Here is a 25001-nt window from a genome sequence, read left to right on the forward strand (position 1 = left end):
GCCCAGATGTCCCCTGTCCCTGCTGAGTCCTCTACTCAACAGCCAGGATTGTATCCCCTCATTTCACTGGCCAAGCAGGTCTTGACTCTCTTTAGAGAGCAGGGTATCTCCTCAGAGAGGACTCGATGCATCCTGCCTGTATCACTTGAGTGCAGTCCTGGAGAAGCCCCCCAGGAGCAGGGGTTGAAGTACCCCTCTAAAAGAGCATGTAAAATAACAGCCTCTATCTCCAGCCATCACCCCCTGCACCTACCAGGACACTCCTGGTTGGAGGAGAAGCCCTTCTGAAGGCAGATTGGGAAGTGTTGAGTGCCGTGTTGCAGCCAAACCAAGGCTGCTGCTGCCTTTCCAGGTGACTTTTCTCCCTTGATGTCCCTTTTCTGCCCATGTTTTGTAGATCCTCGTGGAGCACAAAGTCACCATCCTCCAGAAGTATGCCCGTGGCTGGCTGGCCCGCACTCGCTTCCACCGGGTCAGGGCTGCCACCATCGTCCTGCAGTGCTACTACCGGCGTATGAAGGCCAGGCAGGAGCTGAAGGCACTGAAGATTGAGGCCCGCTCAGCACAGCACCTGAAGAAGCTCAACATTGGCATGGAGAACAAGGTGGTCCAGCTTCAAAGGAAGATCGATGAGCAGGTATGTCCTAAGCTGCGCTGGGACAAGTGTGGTCCTGCTTCTGCTTTGCCCCTCTTCTGTTGTCCTTCCTGGAGGAAGGATTTTATCTTCCCATGGTGTCTGGGAAGGATGTCATGGTGGTGGCAGCCTTCTGCTGCTGCTGGGCAGACACTTGTAAGGGTATGACACCACCGTGGAAGTGCAGATGCACTTGGATCTTGGGTCTCCACTTTATTGTCTGAAGACCTTGCTCAGTAAGTTGCAAAAGCTGCATTGTAATTGTTGTGAGAACTGCCCAGAAGGACTTGGAGGAGGGAGATAAAATAGCAATTTTGAAAGCTGTTGCTTGAAAACCCAAGCTAGCTTCACGTGAGAGAGCCCTGCATCAAACAGGCTTTGGGCTGGATTGTTCCATGGTGCTTTCTGCTTTGCAAGCACTGAGGATGCAGAGCCTCTGCCACAGCCTGTTGTACTGAACCCTATGTGTTGTGAGCCACATTACCTGGAAGGGAAAAGAGGTAAATTGGGTAAATACTCTGCAAAGTAGTTTGAGCATGTTTGTGTTGCTGGATGTAACAACTGTTCAGAAGCAAGAGCCGTGATGAGGGGTGGGATGGGGCGATGTACGTGATAGATGCCTGTGTGGGTGCCTCGATGGTCTTACTCTGACGACTTGATCACAGAGAGGTCTTCATCAATTGCCACTTGTCATTAATGGGCTGCAGAATAATCGTTTGATGACACACTTAGGAGGAGGGTTTTCCCCACCTACTAACCTGAGACTTTGCAAGTTACTCTGATAAGTACCCTCTGTGTTGCTTCCTAGTGCTGTACAAAGACTTCAGGGACGAGTATAAGAAATGCTGAGTAGGGCCTGGTTGTATCCACTAATGTTAATGGAGAAATTCATATCCACCTATATCCTTAAAATACCCTGTTACGGGCAGGAGAAACGTTCTCTGTAAGTCAGGATACCTAGTTACTTGTACCAGTTGTTAGGAATCACAGAATCAATCAGTTTGGAAGAGCCCTCTGGGATCATCGAGTGCAACCGTTGCCCTGACACCACCATGGCAACTAGACCAGGGCACTAAGTGCCATCTCCAGTCTTCTCTTAAACCCCTCCAGAGATGGTGACTCCACCACCTCCCCGGGCAGCCCCTTCCAATGGCTAATGACCCTTCCTGAGAAGAAATGCTTCCTAATGTCCAGCCTGAACCTCCCCTGGCCAAGCTTGAGGCTGTGTCCTCTTGTCCTATCGCTGGTTGCCCGGGAGAAGAGGCCGACTCCCACTGCGCTACAACCTCCCTTCAGGTAGTTGTAGACTGCACTAAGGTCACTTCTGAGCCTCCTCTTCTCCAGCTCCCTCAGCCATTCCTCGTAGGTCAGACCCTTCACCAGCTTGGTCGCCCTCCTCTGCACTCACTCCAACACCTCAACATCTCTCTTGAAGTGCGGGGCCCACAACTGGACACAGGATTCAAGGTGCGGCCTCACCTGTGCCCAGTACAGAGGGACCATCACTTCCCCAGACCGGCTGGCTACACTATTCCTAATAGAGGCCAGGATGCCATTGGCCTTCTTGGCCACCTGGGCACACTGCTGATCATGTTTAGCTGCCTGTCCATCAGCACCCACAGGTCTCTTTCCACTGGGCCGCTTTCTAACCACTCTTCCCCCAGCCTGTAGCGCTGCAGGGGGTTGGTGTGGCCCAAGTGTAAGACCCGGCACTTGTTCTTGTTGAACCTCATGCCGTTGGTCTCGGCCCATCTCTCCAACCTGTCCAGATCCCTCTGTAGGGCCTTCCTACCCTCCAGCAGATCGACACTCCCACCCAGCTTGGTGTCATCTGCAAATTCACTGAGGGTGCACTCAATCCCTACGTCTAGATCATCTTCAAATCCCCCGCGGTGCCTCCGGCTATGCCCCCTCCTCACCTGATTTGCTGCTGGGAACTTCCGGGTCCAGACGGAATTATCCTTCTGGTTGGGATGTTGCCAGGAACCCTTACACATCACACGCCGTTTCCTCGCCGCCTTAAATCTCTCCCATCCCTGTATGACACGAGTGTTCCTGCCGTGAAGAAGATGAGAGATGACTGTGCGTTGGCTCAGATACTGCCGAGACTCGATGATCCCAGAGGTCTCTTCCAACCTGATTGATTCTGTGATTCTGTGAGTCAAGACACCCGGGGATTTGCCTTACCACTGGCCACTTGGCAGGGAGCAGCAGTATTAATTAATTTATTATTATTTTTTTTTAATTCCTTGCCATTTACTAGTAGGAAAAGCATGAACAATAAAGAAGAAACAATCTTTGGTTAATGTTGGCTTTCCTGTGGTGGGTTACGATAGCAGCAGAAAGGGGGTGTGTAGGGAAGGAGACATGGAGAGCTTGAAGCAGGCTGGAGCTCCTCTCCATCTCCCTCTGTCTCTGCACAGACCATTTTGAAGGAGTTACTTTGATTCTTTCTGTGTAACTTTCGCAGGAAAGACTTGCTGCTCTGTATTGTGGTCATCTGTCCAGTGACATAATTTTAACCATCGTTTCAGGAATGACAGATTTCCCTGGGACGCTTTGGATGTGCTAATGAGCACCGTTCCAGCGGACTTTCTTTTCAGTGCACTGAAACTGTCACCCCAGTGTTGCACCATATTTTCCCTGCGGTATCTGATTCTGGTCCTTTCTAATCTATAAACACGACCTTTTAAAATGCCAATTAACTTTTTAAGGAAAAAAAAAAAATGCAGGTAACCTGGAGAGCTGCAGTTGTATCATTTTCTGACTAGCCATGGAAGAAAATGTTTCTATTCCTCCTACTTTACCTCATGCATGAACAGAGAGATGCAATACTCCATGTGCCCCCAAAGAACAGGAAATCTTTCTTGGAAAACATTAAAACCTGTTATTGTATGTCAGCTGGAGCTCCCACGCTCTAGCATCCATAACTGGGCCCTATTTAATTCCGTTTCTAAATCAGGTGAGGGTTTTTTTTTGCACACACAAGAAAGTTTTAAATCTATTGTGCTGTGAAATATCCAGACTGGACCACTTTTTTTTTTTGGTTCCTTTCAGTTAAGTGAGGTTTTTTTAAAATGTGTATGTTGCATCTACCTGAGACACTTTTAAGGCTGTTACTTAATTTAGGATCATAGAATCGTTTTAGTTGGAAAGGACCTTTAAGATCATCAAGTCCAACCATTAACCCAGCACTGCCAAGCCCACCACTAACCCATGTCCCTCAGCACCACATCTACACAGCTCCTAAATCCCTCTAGGGATGGGGATGCCACCACTGCCCTGGGCAGCCTGTTCCAGTGCTTAACAACCCTTTCCATGAAGAAATTGCTCCTGATCTCCAATCTAAACCTCCCCTGGCACAACTTGAGGCTGTTTCCTCTCGTCCTATCGCTTGTTACATGGGAGAAGAGACTGACCCCCCCCTCGCTACACCCTCCTTTCAGGCAGTTGTAGAGAGTGATAAGGTCTCCCCTCAGCCTCCTTTTCTCCAGACTAAACACCCCCAGGTCCCTCAGCCGCTCCTCATCACACTTGTGCTCCAGACCCTTCACCACCTTCACCACTCACAGGGTCGTGTCCAGGCGGGGTTTGAATATCTCCAGAGAAGGAGACTCCCCACCCTCCCTGGGCAGCTTGTTCCAGTGCTCTGGCACCCTCACAGCAAAGAAGTTCCTCCTCATATTCAGATGGAACTTCCCATGTTTCAGTTTGTGCCTCTTGCCCCTTGCCCTGTCACTGGGCACCACTGAGAAGAGTCTGGCCCCATCCCCTTGACACCCACCCCTAAGGTATTTGTAAGCATTGATAAGATCCCCCCTCACTCTTCTCTTCTCCAGCTGAACAGACCCAGCTCCCTCAGCCTCTCCTCATAAGAGAGGAGAGTCCTCTTATCATCTGGAGAGTCCTCTGCTCTAGTCCTCTGATCATCTCTGTACCCCTCCGCTAGACTCTCTCCAGTAGTTCCTTGTCTTTCTTGAAGGGGGGGGCAGAACTGGACACAGTTACTCCAGGTGTGGCCTCACCAGGGCCATGTAGAGGGGGAGGAGAACCTCCCTCGAGGCCACACTCTTCCTCATGCACCCCAGGACACCATTGGCCTTCCTGGCCCCAAGGGCACATTGTTGGTTCATGGTGAACTTATCCACCAGAACTCCCAGGTCTTTCTCTGCAGAGCTGCTCTCCAATCTAAAAGAGACTAAGCCTGAGTATGGGTGGGGGGATCAGTATCCACCAAATCACTGTACATTTGTATGGGGGCCTGTCTGGTCTGGAAGAACCTGTGTAGGCCTAGAAGATAAAATTCTCTACTTTCAAGAGTGTTTTTTTTCTTTTTCAGGCTATAAAGCTCTTTGAAAACTCTGTTGTACTGGAGCTAATGGGAGCCTTTGGCCCCGTTACAGACATAGGTCATACTTATTTGCATTGAATGTTGTTTTCTTGCTTACTGGACTCTGGTGAACATCTTAGAGGAAGAAGTTGCATCTCAGGATCTGTGACTTTGCACCTTTATGGCTTATCCTGACCAGTCCGAAAATGCCTATCAGGACTTCCTTAGCCCATTGAATTGTTTTAAATGATAAATTTGTGTCTTTTGAGAAGCTTCTGGCTTCTTCACCTCAAGCTTTTCATAGCCTCCAGATCAGCTAACAACTTGTGGATGGCAGGAGCAGTTTCTCATAACTCTGTTGGTGCCTAAAGCTCTGAGAAACAGCAAAAGGCTAAGTTGCAGATTACCAGGACACTCATCTGGTCTGGACAACTTGGTCTTGCCAAATGTTTTTCAGCAAGGCCAGGAAAGACCCAAACCTGATATTTCTATTACTTAAGTGAAATAGTCACCAAAAGTCCCATTTAAGAAAGGAAAGCCTTTTGGCTCTGTTGTACAGTGGATGATATGAGCTCAGATCTTTAAAGCTGTATTGAAAGCTTTCAAAAAGTAAACTTCTAAAAACCAGACTACATTTTGAATTTCAAAATGGTTCTTTTGCTCTCAAGTTATCTACCTCATGTTAGCAAATCTACTTCATTGGCTTTTTGCTGGAGTTCTTGGTCTGTTGTGAATCCGTTGCCGTTTCTAGGGCTGGCTAAAAATGATGATGTTTTATTAGTCACAGTGTAGTTCCCATTGACTTTCATTTGAACCACAAAAATCAAAGCTGCTGAATTTTCAGGTCTCAAAAGTTGGGAGCATATCATTGCTAAGTGCTTTAAAAGAGAAAATCTGAGCAAATAAAAAGAGTCTTGAGGTGGGATATGAACTTAAAGCTGGGGTTTAGGGAGCTCTTTGTGCTCAAGGCTGCAATTATGCTACAGTACATTGTCACCCCAGGCTCCTGCGGGCACGGGAGTCAGGAATAAAAGGATAAACTGCAAACCCAATATTACACGCACAAAAAAATTGCAGACTAACTGCATCAAGTGACATTGTTTGGAAGCTGTAATAAAAGTGTAGGTATTTTGGTCTGGTTGCCAGTGCTCAGGCGTTGTTTGCCTTTGCTTCAAGTGTAACATCAATTTAACAAACGCTTGTATAATCGTTACCAAAATATTATTGAGCTTTTGTCAAAGTTTTGAAATTGATGTTAGCTTCATGAGCTTTATTAGCATATGCATGGAAATGCTCATTATTGGAAGTTTGTTTTACCCACCATGCTCAAGGATTTTTGACAGTTACTTTTGCAGCACATCAGTGCACGCTTTGGTCTTGCTTACGGTCTTATTGTCTTCTTTTTGGGATGTTGGCTGCAGAACAAGGAATACAAGCTTCTGAACGAGCAGCTCTCTACGCTCACATCTGCCCACTCCTCTGAGGTGGAAAAGCTGAAGAAGGAACTGATTCAATATCAACAGAGCCACCGGGGTGATGGCAACCAGCTTGTCAGCTTGCAAGAAGAGATGGAGCATCTCCGACTGGAGCTTGAAAGAGCTCATGGTGAGAGGAAGGTCGTGGAAGACAGCTACATTAAGGAGAAAGATCTACTGAGAAAGGTATGTGTGTTTCATAGAATCATGGAATGGTTTGGGTTGGAAGGGATCTTAAAGACCATCTAGTTCCAACCCCCTGCCACGGGCAGGGACACCTTCCACTAGACCAGGTTGCTCCAAGCCCCATCCAACCTGACCTTGAACACTGCCAGGGAGGGGGCAGCCACAGCTTCTCTGGGCAACCTGGGCCAGTATCTCACCACCCTCACAGGAAAGAATTTCTTCCCAATATCTCATCTCAATCTCCCCTCTTTCAGTTTAAAACCGTTCCCCCTCGTCCTGTCACTCCATCCCCTTGTCGAATGTCCCTCTCCTGCTTTCATGTAGCCCCTTCAGGTACTGGAAGGTGCTAGAAGGTCTCCCTGGAGCCTTCTCTTCTCCAGGCTGAACAGCCCCAGCTCTCTCAGCCTGTCTCCAGAGCAGAGGTGCTCCAGCCCTCTGAGCATCTTTGTGGCCTCCTCTGGACTCGCTCCAACATCTCCGCGTCCTTCTTATGTTGGGGGCCCCAGAGCTGGACGCAGCACTGCAGGGGGGGTCTCACAAGAGCAGAGTAGATTCTATAGTTAAAAAAAAGGTCTGGGATTAGCTGCGCTTTTAGTTATGGTGGAAGAGTGCCCAGATGGGGCTCTTCTGGGGCACTTCACTCAGCAGCACCTGCCCTGGCCAACCTCCCGTTGCAGGTGAGCCCTCAGAGGGTGGGTTTGGGTGAGTAGCTGGGGGTCTCTCTGGTTAGGATATCTTAATCTGAACAACTAGCACAGCTGAAATGCATTTTTGGATGTACTTCTCAAAAGGGTGTTTAACCATGGACACGTGTTGTCTCTTGGCTGGACCAAGAGCTGTCAGAAAAGCAGTTGCTCTGCTTTTTACACATGTATTGCACCCACACGGGGACGTATGGAATCAGTGATTTTTTTTTTTTCTCTAGGACCAAATTAGAAGATCCTTTTTGTTGGCACAGGGCTCAGTTCATGAGCTGGCTGCAGTACAGGCTTTTAGAGCTTGAAAGGATGCTTTATTTTGAAGGTGATGCAGCTGGGGAAAAACTGCTTCTCTTTTGTTCTTGATTGCAAATCCCCTTGGAGTACTCGGAAGAAAGGTTGATTTAATGACTAAAGAAATGCTCTCTAAAAGCGTGAAAACAAAGCAAAAGCTTTCCCTTGTCGTAGAAGTGCCTACAGCAGAGAAAATATTGTGCACTTCACCGTGACAATAAACGGTTTAAATACAAAACATTTCTACTGAGCAGTGCAGCCTCCCATTTCTGACATTAGCTTTCAATTGCTCCCTTCAGTTCCTCGTCAGTGGGAAGACGGAGAAGACTTGTTTCGTTCCTGGAAATATTTAGGTGAAACGCTTTCTGAGAAAAATTCTCATTGAGATTTTTTGAGTAGTTCTAATAACTACCCAAAGCATGGGAGTGTCGTGAATCTGAATTCAGGTGCAAGAAGCTCTTTTTCACCTTGGTTGGTGGTTGTGGTGGGATGCGCTCACTCTAGAGATGATACCCAAAGTCATCAGACACTTCTGAGTGAGACTGAGGTGACAACCTTAATTTTATCGACTTGAGCAGCGGCTGCTGCTTCTGCAAATCCATATTAGTCATGATTTTGCTACTGAAAAAACATCCTTTAATCTCTTCCTTACAGCTTTTCTCTCCAACTCCTTAATTTTAGAATAGCTCTTCTTATTCCATTTTGCGATAAAGCTTCAAACATGAGATCTGGGTGAGTACCAACAGCTCTCCCTAGGGCTTCCAGCAGCATCTGATCTTCTCACTTGGTGAGCTAGGATGATCCAAAGCCTGGCCAGGACTTTTATTAGGAAAATCCTAAATGCCATCGTCCTTTCCTCATGAGATTAGGGGAGGACCTGAGCCAGATCTCATGAGCAAGTGGTTCCGGTGTAACACTTAAATAAGGGCTGAAGCCATCACAAGTGCTCACTGCTCAACATCTTCCATAGAAATACTTCACACCAGGTGCTGTTGCATTTGAAGCACCTTCAAAGATGTTTCCTGTAGAAAGATGAGCAAGGGATACAAAAGGTACCAGTGTAGGTAGCAGAGATGGAGTTTGTGTTTCTTGGCCATTGTGTAACCTACTCCATTTGCCTCTACCTGTGTTTAATGGACTGTTTTCATTCTCATTGGTTTTCCATAAACACAAATGTTGAATTCCAGCTTGTTTCTATTTCATATGGAAACACGAGTGCGATAAACAAGCTCAATCACTTAAGATCTCATCCTAAAAATATCTATACCCAATCTGGATTAGAAATTTTTAAACGTGGGAATAATTGATGAGGGTTCTACCAAGTCTCTCAGTTCTAAAATAACCCCCCAGCACAGTTGCAAATAATCCGAATTTCTGTCTAGGTTTGTTTCCCAACCATCATGTCTTTATTTTCTAGGCAGAAGATTCATTATCAGCATCCATTAAAGAGCACTAGTGAAATAATCCCATTGCCCCTGATCTTTAATCTGATATTGAAGTGATGTAGGAATAAAGGAATGGAATTAATTTTAGTACAGAATATTAACATCATGGCTCAGTTCAGAGCATTTAAAACGCTAGTAGCTCTGTGTACATTAAATTGTGTTTTCTTCACTTTCTCGTATCTCCAGACTCCAACTTTCCTGTTATATATAGAGAGATGCAGGAGAATGGATGGAGAGCGAGGTGTAGTAGGATCTTCCAGTTTCTGTGCATGGGATATGACTGCTTACAGTAAAATATTCGTTGTGCTTTTTACCCTCACCGTTAGTATGTATCTGGCATATGCAGTATTTGAGAAAATACCTTGATTTGAGCACGGTTGTGTGGAAAACAGAAGTCTGTGGAAAGCTGGCTGTGAAGCCAGCATGCCAGCTGGGATGCCTATGCACTTTATCTAGCGGTGACAGCAAAATTATTATTCTTAGGCACTAAAAACTTTTATTGTGGGGTGTACAGTGGTGTTTATCTTCGGCGTCTTGAGGTCCTTCTGCTGTGTGTAGCTGTTTTCTACGCCGTGGCAATCGGATGCAATGGAGCAGGCACAGGGAATGACATTATGCTGGGGTGTTCTCCTACCTGACAGCAGCAGAATCATCCTGCTTTTAACCGTAGCAGCGTTATTTCATTTGGTAGTGTGTTGTTTTTGTGTTTTGAGATAACGCTGTTGAATGCATCAAAATACCCGAGGATGAACAAAAATTACAGGATCGGTTGCTGTCAGCATCAGCCCAGCCTTGTAGTTGTGACGAGTGGCCTTGCTTCCCTTCGTTCTTAATAAAGAGGTAGTGAAAAAACAATAAAATAGTATTTTGCAGGATTTAGTTTCTGTTTTCATTAATTTTTGCTAGGCAATTGTTGGTGTTAATTGCTATATATGCTCCTGTTGTATTACCAAAGGCCCTGGTACCTGCCGTGCTTTACTGTATAGAGGTTCTGTGGTAGTGTGAAGCATTTAAGTGACTATAATCTTATTAGATGAAATTAAAAAAGCCTGAACTATTTAGCATTAGTGCTCACATTCACTGTGTCCATATTAACTACTGAAGTGTTGCTTGAAACGATCAGCAGATTTTTGTTTCCCTGACAGCGGTCAGTGCTGTGACTTGAAGGTAGCAATGAAGCCCATGGAGATCATAGAATCATGGAATGGTTTGGGTTGGAAGGGATCTTAAAGACCATCTAGTTCCAGCCCCCCTGCCATGGGCAGGGACACCTTCCACTAGACCAGGTTGCTCAAAGCCTCATCCAACATGGCCTTGAACACTGCCAGGGAGGGGGCAGCCACAGCTTCTCTGGGCAACCTGGGCCAGGGTCTCACCACCCTCACAGCAAAGAATTTCTTCCTCAGATCTCATCTCAATCTCCCCTCTTTCAGTTTAAAACCGTTCCCCCTTGTCCTGTCACTCCATGCCGTTGTGAATAGTCCCTCTCCAGCTTTCCTGTAGCCCCTTCAGGCACTTGAAGGCTGCTAGAAGGTCTCCCCGGAGCCTTCTCTTCTCCTGAAAACATTAATTTAAGGGAGACACACACTCAGGAAAAGCAAAGTTAGTCTCTGTTGTTGCAGTGTGGTTCTCCTACGCTTCAACTCCTGGTGTATGAAGGATAACTGGCAAAACACAAGGGCATAGATCTTTTAAACAGCAAAGAAAGCCCCAACAAAGCTCCCTATCTCCAGGCAGGTGATATGCAATCCCTCTGCAGAGGCTCTGACCCTGCAGCAAGCAGTAATTCTTTGCCTTGTTTTGTAGCGCATATCCGACTTGGAAGAAGAAAACGCTCTCCTGAAGCAGGAAAAAGAGGAGCTGAACGGCAGGATCCTGTGTCAATCTGAAGGTGAGAAAAAATACTTAGAGTATATTAAAATATAGCATTGTAATGCCTCCATAAAACGAGGAACTTAACTCTTCTGCCCTGAAATTGTTTTTTTCCTGCGTGCTTCGCTAGTAGCTCCTACCTTGAAAAGTGCTGATCTTCCCACACTCCTTTCCTTGGTGGTTTTTGTTGTGGTTTTTGTTGTGCAGCTCATTCTGTTCTTGCTGTCCTGCTGGTGGATGGCAAGACAGGCTGGTTTAATTGATATAAGGATCCAAGGAAACAGCACTGTTAAGGATATTGAGCTGTGACAAAGGATGTCTCTAATGTGACAGGAGTCTGTGAGTGCTTTTTAAAGCAGAGACTTAGATGGTGAGATGTACATAGAGGAAAGCAATCTGAGAAAATCCCAAGCCACAAAAGCAATTCTCATGCAAGTATTGAGCTTTTTAAATTTTTTATCATCCTTTTCAGCTTTGATTTTGTTGCAGGATTTACAAAGAGCATCGCGCATCATTCTGTGGACGTATCTATCACTGCTACATGGTACTCGTGAAGTGCCTCTTGCTCTCATCCCAATGTGAAATAAAGGAATGAAAATAACATGTTAAAAAGCAACATGCTGCAAATATTTCTTAGGGGATGTTTTTGGAGCATTGAAGCTTGGGGAAAGCAAGTGGAGGAGGTTTATTTGGTGTTCACCCTTTTAAAAGGACACATAGACTATATTTGACTGGTCTCTTAGAAAGAGGAGGGACCAGATTTGCTTCCAAAAGGGAGTTTTTAACAAAAAATATGAATTTATTTGGATATAAAATATTTTCAACCTCTACAGTCTTACCGTGGTAGATGGTTGATGATGATATGAGAAAGAGATGCTGCTGTTGATGAGCGCCTGTGCCAAGTCTGGTGGTGGGAAGCAGGCAGAGAAGTTTTTAAATGCAGCGAGTACCAATTCTTAAACATGAATGTATTTCCTTACTGTGCTGGTCTTTTCTTAAGTGGGTTTATGGCTGGCCCGTGGGAGCTGGAGCTGGCACAGTTGAGTTAAGCATAATAAATCTGATGGTTTGTAGCTGCTGGAGCTTTTTCTTTAACAAAAAAGGCAGAGGACTCTGCTCTCTGAGCAGGAGAACTCAAGCTGTTCCAAATGGCGAGGAGACAGATCTAGGTTATAATAGTCTCTAAATATTAGAGAGTGCTTATATGTATTTCAAAGGTTCTTGGCAGAGAGCATTTCGTTAATTAATCACGGTTATTGCACGTATTTACGAGAAGTTCATTTCAGAGATGAAGATCATAATTTCTTTTTTTTTTTTCCCTTCTTTTAAAGATGAATTTGCACGAAACACAGTTGAGGAAAATATCCAGATGAAGAAAGAGCTGGAAGAAGAGAGGTCTCGTTATCAGAACCTGGTAAAAGAGTATTCGAGGCTGGAGCAGAGATATGACAACTTGCGGGATGAAATGACTATTATAAAGGTAACGAAACTGAAATTATCCTTGTTTTCTTGTGTCCTGGACCTGATGTTGGTGGCTGGATGACGTGGCTCACTCATCCCCAAAACACTTAATAGAACTGACATTATCGTGCAGTTTGTGCTTGATATTTCTAAGACTAAACTTCTACACTGAAGCCGAACCACGTGTGCCTTGAGAAAGGAGCCTGGTCTTTCGTGCTTCTCAGTTAACTGCGTGGAGATATCACTGCATCTCAGCAAAATCTTGTTCATGCTTCTTGTTTTGCTTTTTACTGTGGTGATGTTCATGTGTAGGTGTTGGATTAAAAGACAAAAACCAAGAAAAAAACCAACAATGTGGCTTCAGAGTTTCAAAAGCCAATGGTTTTAGGTTCGGCTTTGCTGAAGTGTTAGAAGAACTGTTGAAAATTAGATAATAATTTGAGTGATGCTGGATTAGGTAGAAGGTTGAGCATTTAAAGGGAGCCCTGGAGAGTGCTGTGAACAGCATAATCTTGATCTCAGATTTGCGTGATTGTACTTAACAGGCATCTGGGGTCATGAAAAGCCTTTAATTCATGCAGAAATTTTCAGCTGAGCTTCTGTATCACTTCACATTTTAAACTATTCACTTGTGTTAATCTGAATGTTGTGTTAGGGCGTAAGAACTAGAAAACGGAATTCACTATGAGGTGACAGCCAAGCCTTTTGTCAAGGTAACCTTAACATATAGACATATATTTGCTCTAAGAAACAATGCTACATGAGGAATCCTTCCTCAAACATTGAATGTGTTATGTATCTGCACCTCTCCTTGGCAGCAAGCGCCGGGGCACAGGAGAAACCCATCCAACCAGAGCAGTTTGGAGTCCGATTCCAATTATCCATCCATCTCAACCTCTGAGATAGGAGACACCGAGGATGTAATACAACAAGTGGAGGTATTGATTTTGTGCTATAGAAATACGTTGTTAATTGTGTGAGAGGGACTGCAGGGTCGCGGTGCTGTGGCAAATGCTCGTTTGTGGGGTCAGACTTCAATAGGGCTCTAAATATAATTAAATGTTGTCTTTTGGCCATACCACCTTAGAGACTGGTGGAAATTCATCAAAGTGGTCAGCGTTGTTACGTCGACACAGTCTCCCGCATCATTCTCCTGGAGAAACTGACTGCTCATGGCTTGGGCAGGCGTATGCTTTGCTGGGTAAAAAACTTGCTGGATGGCTGAGCCCAAAGAGTTGTGGTGAATGGAGTTAAATCCAAATGGAGGCCGGTCACATGCAGTGTTCCCCAGGGTTCAGTATTGGGGCCAGTTCTGTTCAATATCTTTATCAATGATCTGGACAAGGAGATCAAGTGCACCCTCAGTAAGTTCACAGACGACACCAAGTTGGGTGGGAGTGTTGATCTGCTGGAGGGCAGGAAGGCTCTGCAGAGGGGTCTGGACAGGCTGGATCGATGGGCCGAGGCCACTGTATGAGGTTCAACAAGGCCAAGTGTCGGGTCCTGCACTTGGGGCACAACAACACCACACACCGCTACAGGCTGGGGGAAGAGTGGCTGGAAAGTGCCTGGTGGGAAAGGAACTGGGGGTGTTGGTCAATGGTGGCTGGACATGAGCCAGCAGTGTGCCCAGGTGGCCAAGAAGGCCACCAGCGTCCTGGCTTGTATCAGCACTGGTGTGGCCAGCAGGACTAGGGCAGGGATCATCCCCCTGTGCTCGGCACTGGTGAGGCCACACCTCGAATCGTGTGTGCAGTTTTGGGCCCCTCACTGCAAGAAAGACCTTGAGGTGCTGGAGCGAGTCCAGAGAAGGGCAGTGAAGGTGGTGAAGGGTCTGGAGCACAAGTGTGATGAGGAGCAGCTGAGGGATCTGGGGGTGTTTAGCCTGGAGAAAAGGAGGCTGAGGGGAGACCTTCTCGCTGTCTACAACTGCCTGAAAGGAGGGTGTAGCGAGGTGGGGGTCGGTCTCTTCTCCCAGGTAACAAGTGATAGGACGAGAGGAAATGGCCTCAAGTTGTGCCAGGGGAGGTTTAGATTGGAGATCAGGAACAATTTCTGCATGGAGAGGGTTGTCAAGCACTGGAAGAGGCTGCCCAGGGCAGTGGTGGAGTCCCCATCCCTGGAGGGGATTTAAAAGCCGTGTAGATGTGGTGCTGAGGGACATGGTTAGTGGTGGGCTTGGCAGTGCTGGGTTAATGGTTGGACTTGATGATCTTAAAGGTCCTTTCCAACCAAAACAATTCTATGATTCTATGATCTAGTTATTCCTAGCACCGATGGCAATGACTGTATAGAGATTCTTCTCTGCAAGGACACCAGAGTTCAATACCCCCTTGCCCCAAGCATTTTCATTCCAATGCATCTTCACGGACGCTTTGTTGGCCAGCACAGCTGCTGTAATCAACAATCTCTTAATGCAGAAAAGAGCAGCATAAATTATTTCCTGGCTATTGAAAATCACGTGGAAAAGGGAAATGTTTCTTGCTTACATCTGCTGGAATAGGCTGCTTTTTAAACTCACTTTCATGATTCAAGAGCACGCATGGATGGAAAATGTTCTTACTGGCACGACCATATTTTGTGTCCCACTTCCCTTTGCTGGCTGCTGTGTTAGGTTGCTTTAGTATTTCTGACCTGCTCTGAGAGCATTTGCTGAAGTCAAAGTAATCAGTATTGGCAATGCTGTAATAGAAAATATTCCAGGTGAAGCCAATTAAAAAACAACTAATAAATACTTGGCTAGAAGGGACTCAGTAGGGCATCTTTAATGTTCTGAGCTGTGGCCCCAATCAGCCCACTTAACTGTTGGGCTATTAAACACTCAGGGATTTATTAAAATGAGTCGACTGTTTATTGACATTAAAAATAGGTGTTTGAAATGAGGGTTTGGTCTTTGAAAGTACGTGCTTGGGATGCTCCTGTTACTGGCTCTGGCTGGGGCTGGTGCTGGTGCACAGTCAGGGTGTATCTGGCACTGTGCGTGGTTACAAAACTTGACTGAGGTCTTCTCTTATTTTCCTCTCTCCTGTTCTTGTCCAGGAGGTCGGGATGGAGAAGGCAGCCATGGACATGACCCTCTTCCTAAAGCTACAGACGCGAGTGAGGGAGCTCGAGCAGGAGAGGAAGAAGCTGCAAACCCAGCTGGAGAAAAAGGAGCAAGAGAGCAAGAAATCCCAGGTAAGAGACGCCTTTTCATTGATACTAATATTTCATGTTGGTCAGTGGCTTTCCTCGTTTGCCTGAGGACACACGATGTAGGAATTGAGGTTTGAGAGTGACAAGTTCAAGTTAAGAGACAGCAAAATCCATCTGGGAGATGGAGAGAAACTTCTTTGGCAGCTGAGGACAATTGGACAGGAGAACTGATTTTTAAAATCATTTTTTAAATAAAATTGTTGTAACAGATTTAGGACAGTATCTTAAGATACAAGGCATGTCAGTGCTCAGGAGCTGTGAAGATAAAGGCCCTGGTACCCCACATCTCCAACAACCCTCCCTTTCAACCAATTTAGATTATTCAAGTGTTCCTTTGCAGTTCTGGCTTCCCTCCATCCAACAGTGTGTGGCACGAGCTGATAAGCACTTCAGATGTATCAGACTTGTGTCCTTGGTTTGGTATCGCTATAATCTGTGTGGTTTTTTTTTAATCCCCAGTAATGAATGTTTAGGAATATAGCTTAAAAAATGGTATAATAAATCAGAAATAGCAAGATAGCTGTTACCAGGAGGCGTTCTTCCGTATCTCTGTGTCGCAGGGCAGGGGTATTCCTTTGATGTATTTTTTCTTCCTTGTGAAAAAATATCTTCCTACAGTTGGGTCGTTTGCTTGGAAGTAATTTAAAAAAAATAAATTAAAAAATCAAGATTACTGACAGCCCAGTGGTAACTTAAGAGACAGGAGTCAGTCCTGACTTGCAACTGTAATCTGAAAATACAGCTCTCTTTAGGCACCAGCGAGCTGAACTGCTGTGCTGAAGGTTGTTCCCCTAATGACTGCCTTTGTTTGAAAGCTGCAGTGAGCCACAGTTGTTAAGGTATTAATGGGAGATTAAACCATTTTCTCCTGAAATGGCCTCTGCCCCACTACGTGTTGCTGGGACTCCATCTAATGGCAATTAAGAACATTATTATGGTTGAACTGGCCGGCAGCGCTGGCTGTGGGTGGAGGCATGCCTAGCCATCCTGTGTCATGTGCCAGTTCCTGTGGCTGCTTTTAAATATTAATTTGTCATTTTAATCCACGCAGGTAATTGAAATGAAGACCGAAGTGTCTTCGGACCATGAAGATTTCGCATACAACAGTCTGAAGGTGAGTGAGGAGCTCCTACTTAGGTCTGTAACCTATTGCATGGCTCCAATGGCCCAAACTAACTCTCTGAACATGGCAATAACCTTAAACCTCCTGTAATCGGCTCTGGCAATTAGAGATAGCAATTAGAGAGAGTAGTTTGTACCTCTCCATCAGTTGCTTGGCCTGGGGTGGGCTCATAGATGTTTCTCTCTGGGGCAACATCTGTTCTATTCTGATCCACCTCTTTGAGTCTTCCCACAGAGGTAACAAGCCCACTTACACTGGAGGGTGCTTTTTCCCACATATTCCCCCTGGGACTTTTTTGGGTTTCCTTTGATGTGACACTGCAGGTCTTGGCAGGTTGCACACAGTAGGTGTGAATTCTTACAGCTGAAGCCCAACCTGTTTCTTGTTTCAGGCTCCAGCTTTGCTTCTTGTCTGCTTTCCTTCCATTCCCAAGGTGCCACTCAGGTCAAAACCAAATAAATCTGCTGCGTGGATTGCAGCAGTAGCCTCCATCTCCCAGCGGCAGTGCTGGTTGACCATAGTTGTCTTGTGTCTTCCCAGCTATTACCCTACCCTGCAATTTGTCTTGTCCCTAAGCTCTAAATCCTTACAGCTCTGCCTCCATCATTTTCTCCCTATGACGTACAGAGCAAGTGAAGCCTGCTAGGCTTCTGTTGCAGCTTGTGTGGGTTGTGTCCTCCTGCTCTAACTGTACCCAGATACTTCTGGTCTTGACTGTTAGGCCAGTTCTTACATCCTGCTCATCCCTGGAAAACCAGTTTGTAGGCTATGTTTTGTAAGGAGTTTTTTTTTTGTTTGTTTTGTTTTTTGGTACTGCAGGGCTACAGCTCAGATGCTCCTTCTCTCCCAGTCACCTTAACAAATCATAGCATAGAATAGTTTGGGTTGGAAGGGACCTTAAAGATCGTCCAGTTCCAACCCCCCTGCCACGGGCAGGGACACCTTCCACTAGACCAGGTTGCTCCAAGCCCCATCCAACCTGGCCTCGAACACTGCCAGGGAGGGGGCAGCCACAGCTTCTCTGGGCAACCTGGGCCAGTGTCTCACCACCCTCACAGCAAAGAATTTCTTCCTAATCTCTCATCTCAATCTCCCCTCTTTCAGTTTAAAACCGTTCCCCCTCGACCTGTCACTCCATGCCCTTGTAAAAAGTCCCTCTCCTGCTTTCCTGTAGCCCCTTCAGGTACTGGAAGGTGCTAGAAGGTCTCCCCAGAGCCTTCTCTTCTCCAGGCTGAACAGCCCCAACTCTCTCAGCCTGTCTCCATAGCAGAGGTGCTCCAGCCCTCTGATCATAAAATTGAGAAATCCAGAGGAATATATGTCAGCCAGGATAACATCACACTAAACCATCTGACAGTAGTAATACCTATTTTTTGATTTCATAGAAGCATGGACTGTCTTGAGTTGGAAGGGACCCATGAGGCCCATCAACTCAGAAGGATGCAGAAAAGCAGAAATTAAAGACAGAAAGGATGTATGTTCAACCCTCACTAAGAGCATACCTCTAGCAGTAGCTTTTTCTGGCACTTAGTCCATGCAGTTTTTAGTCTCCAAGCACGATATTTGTGTGGCACATGCTAGACAAGCTGTTTGTGATTGAGGGAAACCCTGCCGAGTTTCATTAGTACCTCTGCACAGCCTGTTGGAGTAGAAGCGTGGCAGGAGCTTGAAGATCATTGCCCAAGTGTCTTCCAGTTGGTTAAACGTGGCTATATGGAAGTTTGAAGTTTCTTGACCTTGTAAAGCAAAGTGAAGTTGCAATTTGGAAGGGGGAAAACCCAGCAGATGAGAACTGCCACCTTTTAAATGGCTTTTGGTGTTATGACTTATTCATTAATGACTTGGATGAGGGATTAGAGTGCGCTGTCAGCAAGTTCGCTGGTGACACAAAACTGGGAGGAATGGCTGACACACGGGAAGGCTGCGCAGCCATTCAGAGAGACCTGGACAGGCTGGAGAGTTGGGCAGGGAGAAATTTAATGAAATATAACAAGGGCAAGTGTAGAGTCCTGCATCTGGGCAAGAACAACCCCATGTACCAGTACAAGTTGGGGGCAGACCTGTTGGAGAGCAGCGGAGGGGAAAGGGACCTGGGGGTCCTAGTGGACAACAGGGTGACCATGAGCCAGCAGTGTGCCCTTATGGCCAAGAAGGCCAATGGCATCCTGGGGTGTATTAGAAGGGGTGTGGTCAGCAGGTGGAGAGAGGTTCTCCTCCCCCTCTACTCTGCCCTGGTGAGGCCGCATCTGGAGTATTGTGTCCAGTTCTGGGCCCCTCAGTTCAAGAAGGACAGGGAACTGCTAGAGAGAGTCCAGCGCAGAGCCACGAAGATGATTAAGGGAGTGGAACATCTCCCTTCTGAGGAGAGGCTGAGGGAGCTGGGTCTCTTTAGCTTGGAGAAGAGGAGACTGAGGGGTGACCTCATTAATGTTTGTAAATATGTAAAGGGCAAGTGTCATGAGGATGGAGCCAGGCTCTTCTCAGTGCCATCCCTTGACAGGACAAGGGGCAACGGGTGCAAGCTGGAACACAGGAGGTTCCGCATAAATATGAGGAAAAACTTCTTTACGGTGAGGGTGACCGAACACTGGCACAGGCTGCCCAGAGAGGTTGTGGAGTCTCCTTCTCTGGAGACATTCAAAACCCGCCTGGACGCGTTCCTGTGTGATATGGTCTAGGCAATCCTGCTCCGTCAGGGGGATTGGACTAGATGATCTTTTGAGGTCCCTTCCAATCCCTGACATTCTGTGATTCTGTGACTTCTGTGTGAGTTCACAAATGGTGTTTTCTTCAAGTTTTAACCCGGGAAGTTCAGAATGGAAATATTAATTTTGGATTTTCCTACTTTCTACATTCCTAATACACTAATAAACATAGTCCTACATATCTAAGAAGCTTTAATAACTCTCTATTAATACCATTTCGTAGGAATAGGTAGCACATGTTACAAAAAAGAGTTCTTTAACCTTTAGCCTAAACCAGGTGGAAGACAAACTTGCAAAGAAACACATCTGTTAGATTTTCATGGCGTTGCACTGCAAGAGTTTCTCTTTAAGGATTCTCCAGCACAAGGTTCTTGCTGGAGTTGCAGGGAAATGAGCTGAGGGTTGCAAGAAGGAACAGTCAGGTCTAAGAGCTTGCTTTAACGCAGTGTAGACCTGCACGGACCAGATGTAGCACATGATATTTTGGGCACTGGCATGTTGGGTGAGTGTCACTCTAGGAAGAGTGAGGTCCCTGTGAAAAGCAAGGAGCAATTGCTTCAGATGCCATAGTGAGAAGAAACCAATTTTGTGTTCCCTATAGGTGGGTTGGGCTGAGAGGAACCACTGAAAAAGAGAGACAAATACAGCTCATGGGTGTTCCCCACTTCTGAACATAGGACACTGCTTGAAGTCTCCTTCTGCAATGAAGGAGTGACTTACTGCTGATTTTGAGTGCTGCTTTTCCCTCATGACAGCTGCATCTATGACTCTAACAAAGCTCTTCCTCTCTTCTCTTGATTTCTCCTGCTAATTTGTATCTCAAATATTTATACTGTCTGTGGCTCCTTCAAGAGTCTTGTGTAATTAGATTTATTTTTCCTTTTTGCCAGCTTCAAAAGTCTTTGTCTTGGTGACTAGGCTGAGGTGTCTAAAAGCTTACATGTAGCAACTCTTCCTGTGGATGCTCTTGAATGGTCTGTGAGATACCAGCTTATGGAGGATGACAGGATCTTGGCTTTGATGCATCACTGATGCACTATCTTGTGGAATCTGAGACTTCTCAGCCAGTTCAGAAAGGTTTTAGAAGGTTGTTAGAAAGGTGGCTGCAATGTCTTTTCTGAAACCAGTACTTTTCCTTGAAATGTGTATGAATTTTGACCTAGGTGAGAAGACTGTTAATCATTCAGCTGAACAGTTGGTCGTGGTGTAGGAGTGTTGCATTGGATGGGGGAAGAGATGCTTGGATAAGGTCATGGGTTTGGTTTGGATAAATATGAGGATAAATATGTGTAAATACAATAAAAGGCACAAGGGTAAATATAAGTATATACATTTTAAAGTGATACATATGAATATCAGTTTGGGTAAGTGTAATAAATATGGTTATTGTTGAAGAGCAGGTTTTGTTGGGGGTTAAGGATGTTTCTGGGTCTTGTTCAGTACTTGGTAACCTGAGTCTTCACTGCCTTCTATTCACTTTTGGGTCCTATTCAAGATATTTTTGATGTCCATGGCCCCTTGAGCAGGAGAATACAAGGTGTGGGTGTTAGTGGATGGCCATGCAGGGTTGGGTTTTGCAGCCAGCACATGGTCTGCTACTTCATACGTGTCTGCTGTCAGCCAGCTTCGTGTCTCAGAGTGATTGTCCTGTACTGTCACGGCACCCATGGTGACAGGGATTTATTTTTGGGATTGGCTTTCGGTGGGGAGCCTGTTCTTGGTGCATATTTTGATGGAGGGAAGTGAGTGAGGCACCGTCCTTCCTTAGAGATGCTCATTTGGATAAGGGTTGGTTGTTTCTTTTTGTAGTGCTGCAAAGGAACATGAGAAACTTGGGCCAGCACTGAGATATTTACAGCAGGCATAAATTATGTGTCCTTTGTAATGGATAAATAGGGTTTTCAGTAGATGCTGTCCCAAAATATGATCAGCCATGATGGTTAGCCATGATGCAGGACTGGAGGGATGCGAAACATCTCCATGGTGGGAGATGTGTCCCTGAGTCACAACTGTACAACAAAAAGTTCATCAGTGAAAAATGTATTTTCTGGCTTGTTTTTTGAGGCTGGAAAAGTGGGAGTGGGAGTGAAAGCCCCAAGGAGTCCTTCCCCTGACTCTCTGTTCCTAGCAGGAGCACAATGAATAATTTGATTTCTCAGAATCACAGAATCAGTCAGGTTGGAAGAGACCTCTGGGATCATCGAGTCCAACCGTTGCCCTGACACCACCATGGCAACTAGACCATGGCACTAAGTGCCATCTCCAGGCTTTTCTTAAACCCCTCCAGAGATGGGGACTCCACCACCTCCCTGGGCAGCCCCTTCCAATGGCTAATGACCCTTGCTGAGAAGAAATGCTTCCTAATGTCCAACCTGAACCTCCCCTGGCGAAGCCCTTCGCGTAGCTGGTATATCTGTTTCAGCCCTTAGACTTGGAAGCTCATCATGAAATGAGCTTTGAGAGGATTTTATTTTCTTTTTCTATCGAGTACCAGAAATAGAAGAGTGAATTCCTTGCATGGCAGCACTAACCTCTGATTTACACAGGCTCATACTTCACCCAGCCCAGCTATATAAGCCCCTTCCTAAAGAGTGAGGCTAATTCCATCACCGTTAAGGTTTGAGTACCCAGTTCACACCTCCATAATGCTGTATGTGTTGGGAGAAGTGTGAGTTCAATTTCAGGAGTTACTGTGTAACTTGTCAAATAAATCAGCGCTATTGGAAGATCCAGAAGAAAAAGCATTTGTCACAGCTTAAGTAGAAATCTCCCTTCCTATGTTCAAAGCATTTTATTTTGGCTTCTGTTCTGCCATCACGGATGCCGGTGCAAAAAAGGGCGTACGGGCAGGTGATGATAGGCGTCTCGCCCATGTCTATATTTTAACATTGCTCCACGAAATGCACCAAGAAAGGAATAGGGAATGAATTTAAATGGAATCAAATCCAGTTGGCGGCTGTTCACAAGTGGTGTTCCCCAGGGCTCAGTGTTGGGGTCTGTTCTCTTTAACATGTTTATCAATGATCTGGACGAGGGGATCGAGTGCACCCTCAGTAAGTTCACAGACGACACCAAGTTGCGTGGGAGTGTTGATCTGCTGGAGGGTAGGAAGGCTCTGCAGAGGGATTTGGACAGGCTGGATTGATGGGCCGAGGCCACTGTATGAGGTTCAACGAGGCCAAGTGTCGGGTCCTGCACTTGGGGCACAACAACCCCATGCACCGCTACAGGCTGGGGGAAGAGTGGCTGGAAAGTGCCTGGGGGAAAAGGACCTGACGGTGTTGGTTGATGGGCGGCTGAATATGAGCCATCAGTGTGCCCAGGTGGCCAAGAAGGCCACCAGCATCCTGGCTTGTATCAGCACTAGTGTGGCCAGCAGGACTAGGGCAGGGATCGTCCCCCTGTGCTCGGCACTGGTGAGGCTGCACCTCGAATCATGTGTTCAGTTTTGGGCCCCTCACTGCAAGAAAGACCTTGAGGTGCTGGAGCGAGTCCAGAGAAGGGCAATGAAGCTAATGAAGGGTCTGGAGCACAAGTGTGATGAGGAGCGGCTGAGGGACCTGGGGGTGTTTAGTGTGGAGAAAAGGAGGCTGAGGGGAGACCTTCTCACTGTCTTCAACTACCTGAAAGGAGGGTGTAGTGAGGTGGGGGTCAGTCTCTTCTCCCAGGTAACAAGTGATAGGACAAGAGGAAACGGCCTCAAGTTGTGCCAGGGGAGGTTTAGATTGGAGATCAGGAACAATTTCTTCATGGAAAGTGTTGTGAAGCATTGGCACAGGCTGCCCAGGGCAGTGGTGGAGTCCCCATCCCTGGAGGGATTTAAAAGCTGTGTAGATGTGGTGCTGAGGGACATGGTTTAGCGGTGGGCTTGGCAGTGCTGGGTTAACAGTTGGACTTGGTGATCTCAAAGGTTCTTCCCAACCAAAAATGATTCTGTGATTCGAAATGTCGGCTCTGAAAGGAGCCCAGGTCTTGGGCTCTTGGAACAGGGTTGTTGGTTATCATTTTCTTTCCTGATCTTCCTGGCTTTGTTTCTAACCAGAGCACAGCTTGGTATGATCAGTCCCTGGAGTTCTGAGTGTGGCTGGCCCATTTAAAAAAAAAAAAATGAGGGTGTGGAAAAAAAGGAGGAGGAAAAATAGATGAAAAGGAGGGGAAAGAAGAAAAAAGACGGGGGAAAAAAGAAAAATAAAAGCAGGGGTCTTATCCAGCAAATAACAAAAAACACTGAACAACTGTTTGTGTAGAAATGCAGTTAATCACTTTCTTTTTACCTTTCTTTCTCTGAGCATGATCAGAAGAGAGTGGAAAGCGAGTCGATGGTTTAGCCATGTGACGAGAAGGGTTAAACCCAGTTTGGTACTGATTCCTCACTGTGCGCACATTTTTCAAACTCTTATTTTAAAAACCAGTTACAGAAAAGCTGGCATCTCATATGCTCCCTCTGCTGTGGTTGATGTGGAGGAATTGCTGGATCAAATGCATTTTTTATCCTTTTTTTTTCTAAATTTAATGACAGATGGTACAAAGTACCTGACTATGCTCCGTTACTGATGGTGTTTGTTCAGCTAGGAGTATGTCCAGATGCCAGATCAGCTATTCTGTTCATGCCACCGCTGCTATTTATAATTTGTAAGGATTTATAATTACAACACCCGTTTCCTATGGAAACGAGGTTTGCACAGCTGTGCTAGCTGTACTGTCTATAAATTGTATAAAATGCCCCCATCCCCTCCAGCCATTTTCGTATTCCTTATCTCACCTCAGCCAAAGCTGATAATGAAGCAGATATCCCATAAATAAGACCTATCATGCAAGAAAGCCATGGAAAGGGTCAAGAGGCAGCGAGAAGAAGGAATGACTTGGATGTCAGTGAAGAGTTTGTGCTATTGTAGACACTAGAGAATCCACGTGGATGGGGGATTCTTGGTCCCTAGGAAGGAGCTGACCCCAAATCAGTCAGCCACCAGACTTTGTCAGCTCGCTTGCAGATGTCTCAGTTTTTGCCGTGTGGTAGTTGAATATGGATCCTGTTGGGTTTTGGCACGGTCCAAGAGACCTGGGTGCACGGGGACAGGAGGGAGCACTCCTGGATGCCACCATGCAGTGGGTGGTGATGGAAGATCCGGTGCAAAGAGAAGGGGAGTTGTTGGGATTTGGGCTGTGAGCAGGACCCCAGGAGTCTGGCTCCCTCCCCATCCGTGACCCATAGCAAGGACTGCACCATCCACAGCAGCAAAGCTGCTCTTGGGATCACAGAATCACAGAATCGTTTGGGTTGGAAAGGACCTTTAAGATCATCAAGTCCAACCATTAACCCAGCACTGCCAAGCCCACCACTAAACCATGTCCCTCAGCACCACATCTACACGGCTTTTAAATCCCTCCAGGGATGGGGACTCCACCGCTGCCCTGGGCAGCCTGTTCCAGTGCTTGACAAGCCTTTCAGTGAAGAAATTGTTCCTGATCTCCAATCTAAACCTCCCCTGGCACAACTTGAGGCCGTTTCCTCTCATCCTATCACTTCTTACCTGGGAGAAGAGACCAACACCCTCCTCGCTACACCCTCCTTTCAGGCAGTTG

General features: G+C 46.2%; 1 protein-coding gene across 1 annotated transcript in view; it reads left to right on the forward strand.

Moving 5' to 3' along the window:
* MYO5B (myosin VB) overlaps positions 1-25001 on the forward strand; it is a 158771-nt gene that overhangs the window by 109917 nt on the left and 23853 nt on the right. The window contains exons 21-27 of the mRNA XM_068422068.1: positions 398-637; positions 6386-6625; positions 10869-10953; positions 12266-12414; positions 13214-13333; positions 15435-15572; positions 16642-16704. Of these exons, the coding sequence (XP_068278169.1) occupies positions 398-637; positions 6386-6625; positions 10869-10953; positions 12266-12414; positions 13214-13333; positions 15435-15572; positions 16642-16704 (1035 nt within the window). The remainder of the gene's footprint in view (positions 1-397; positions 638-6385; positions 6626-10868; positions 10954-12265; positions 12415-13213; positions 13334-15434; positions 15573-16641; positions 16705-25001) is intronic.

The sequence above is a fragment of the Nyctibius grandis genome, chromosome Z, assembly GCF_013368605.1.
Source record: "Nyctibius grandis isolate bNycGra1 chromosome Z, bNycGra1.pri, whole genome shotgun sequence".
Taxonomy (NCBI): domain Eukaryota; kingdom Metazoa; phylum Chordata; class Aves; order Nyctibiiformes; family Nyctibiidae; genus Nyctibius; species Nyctibius grandis.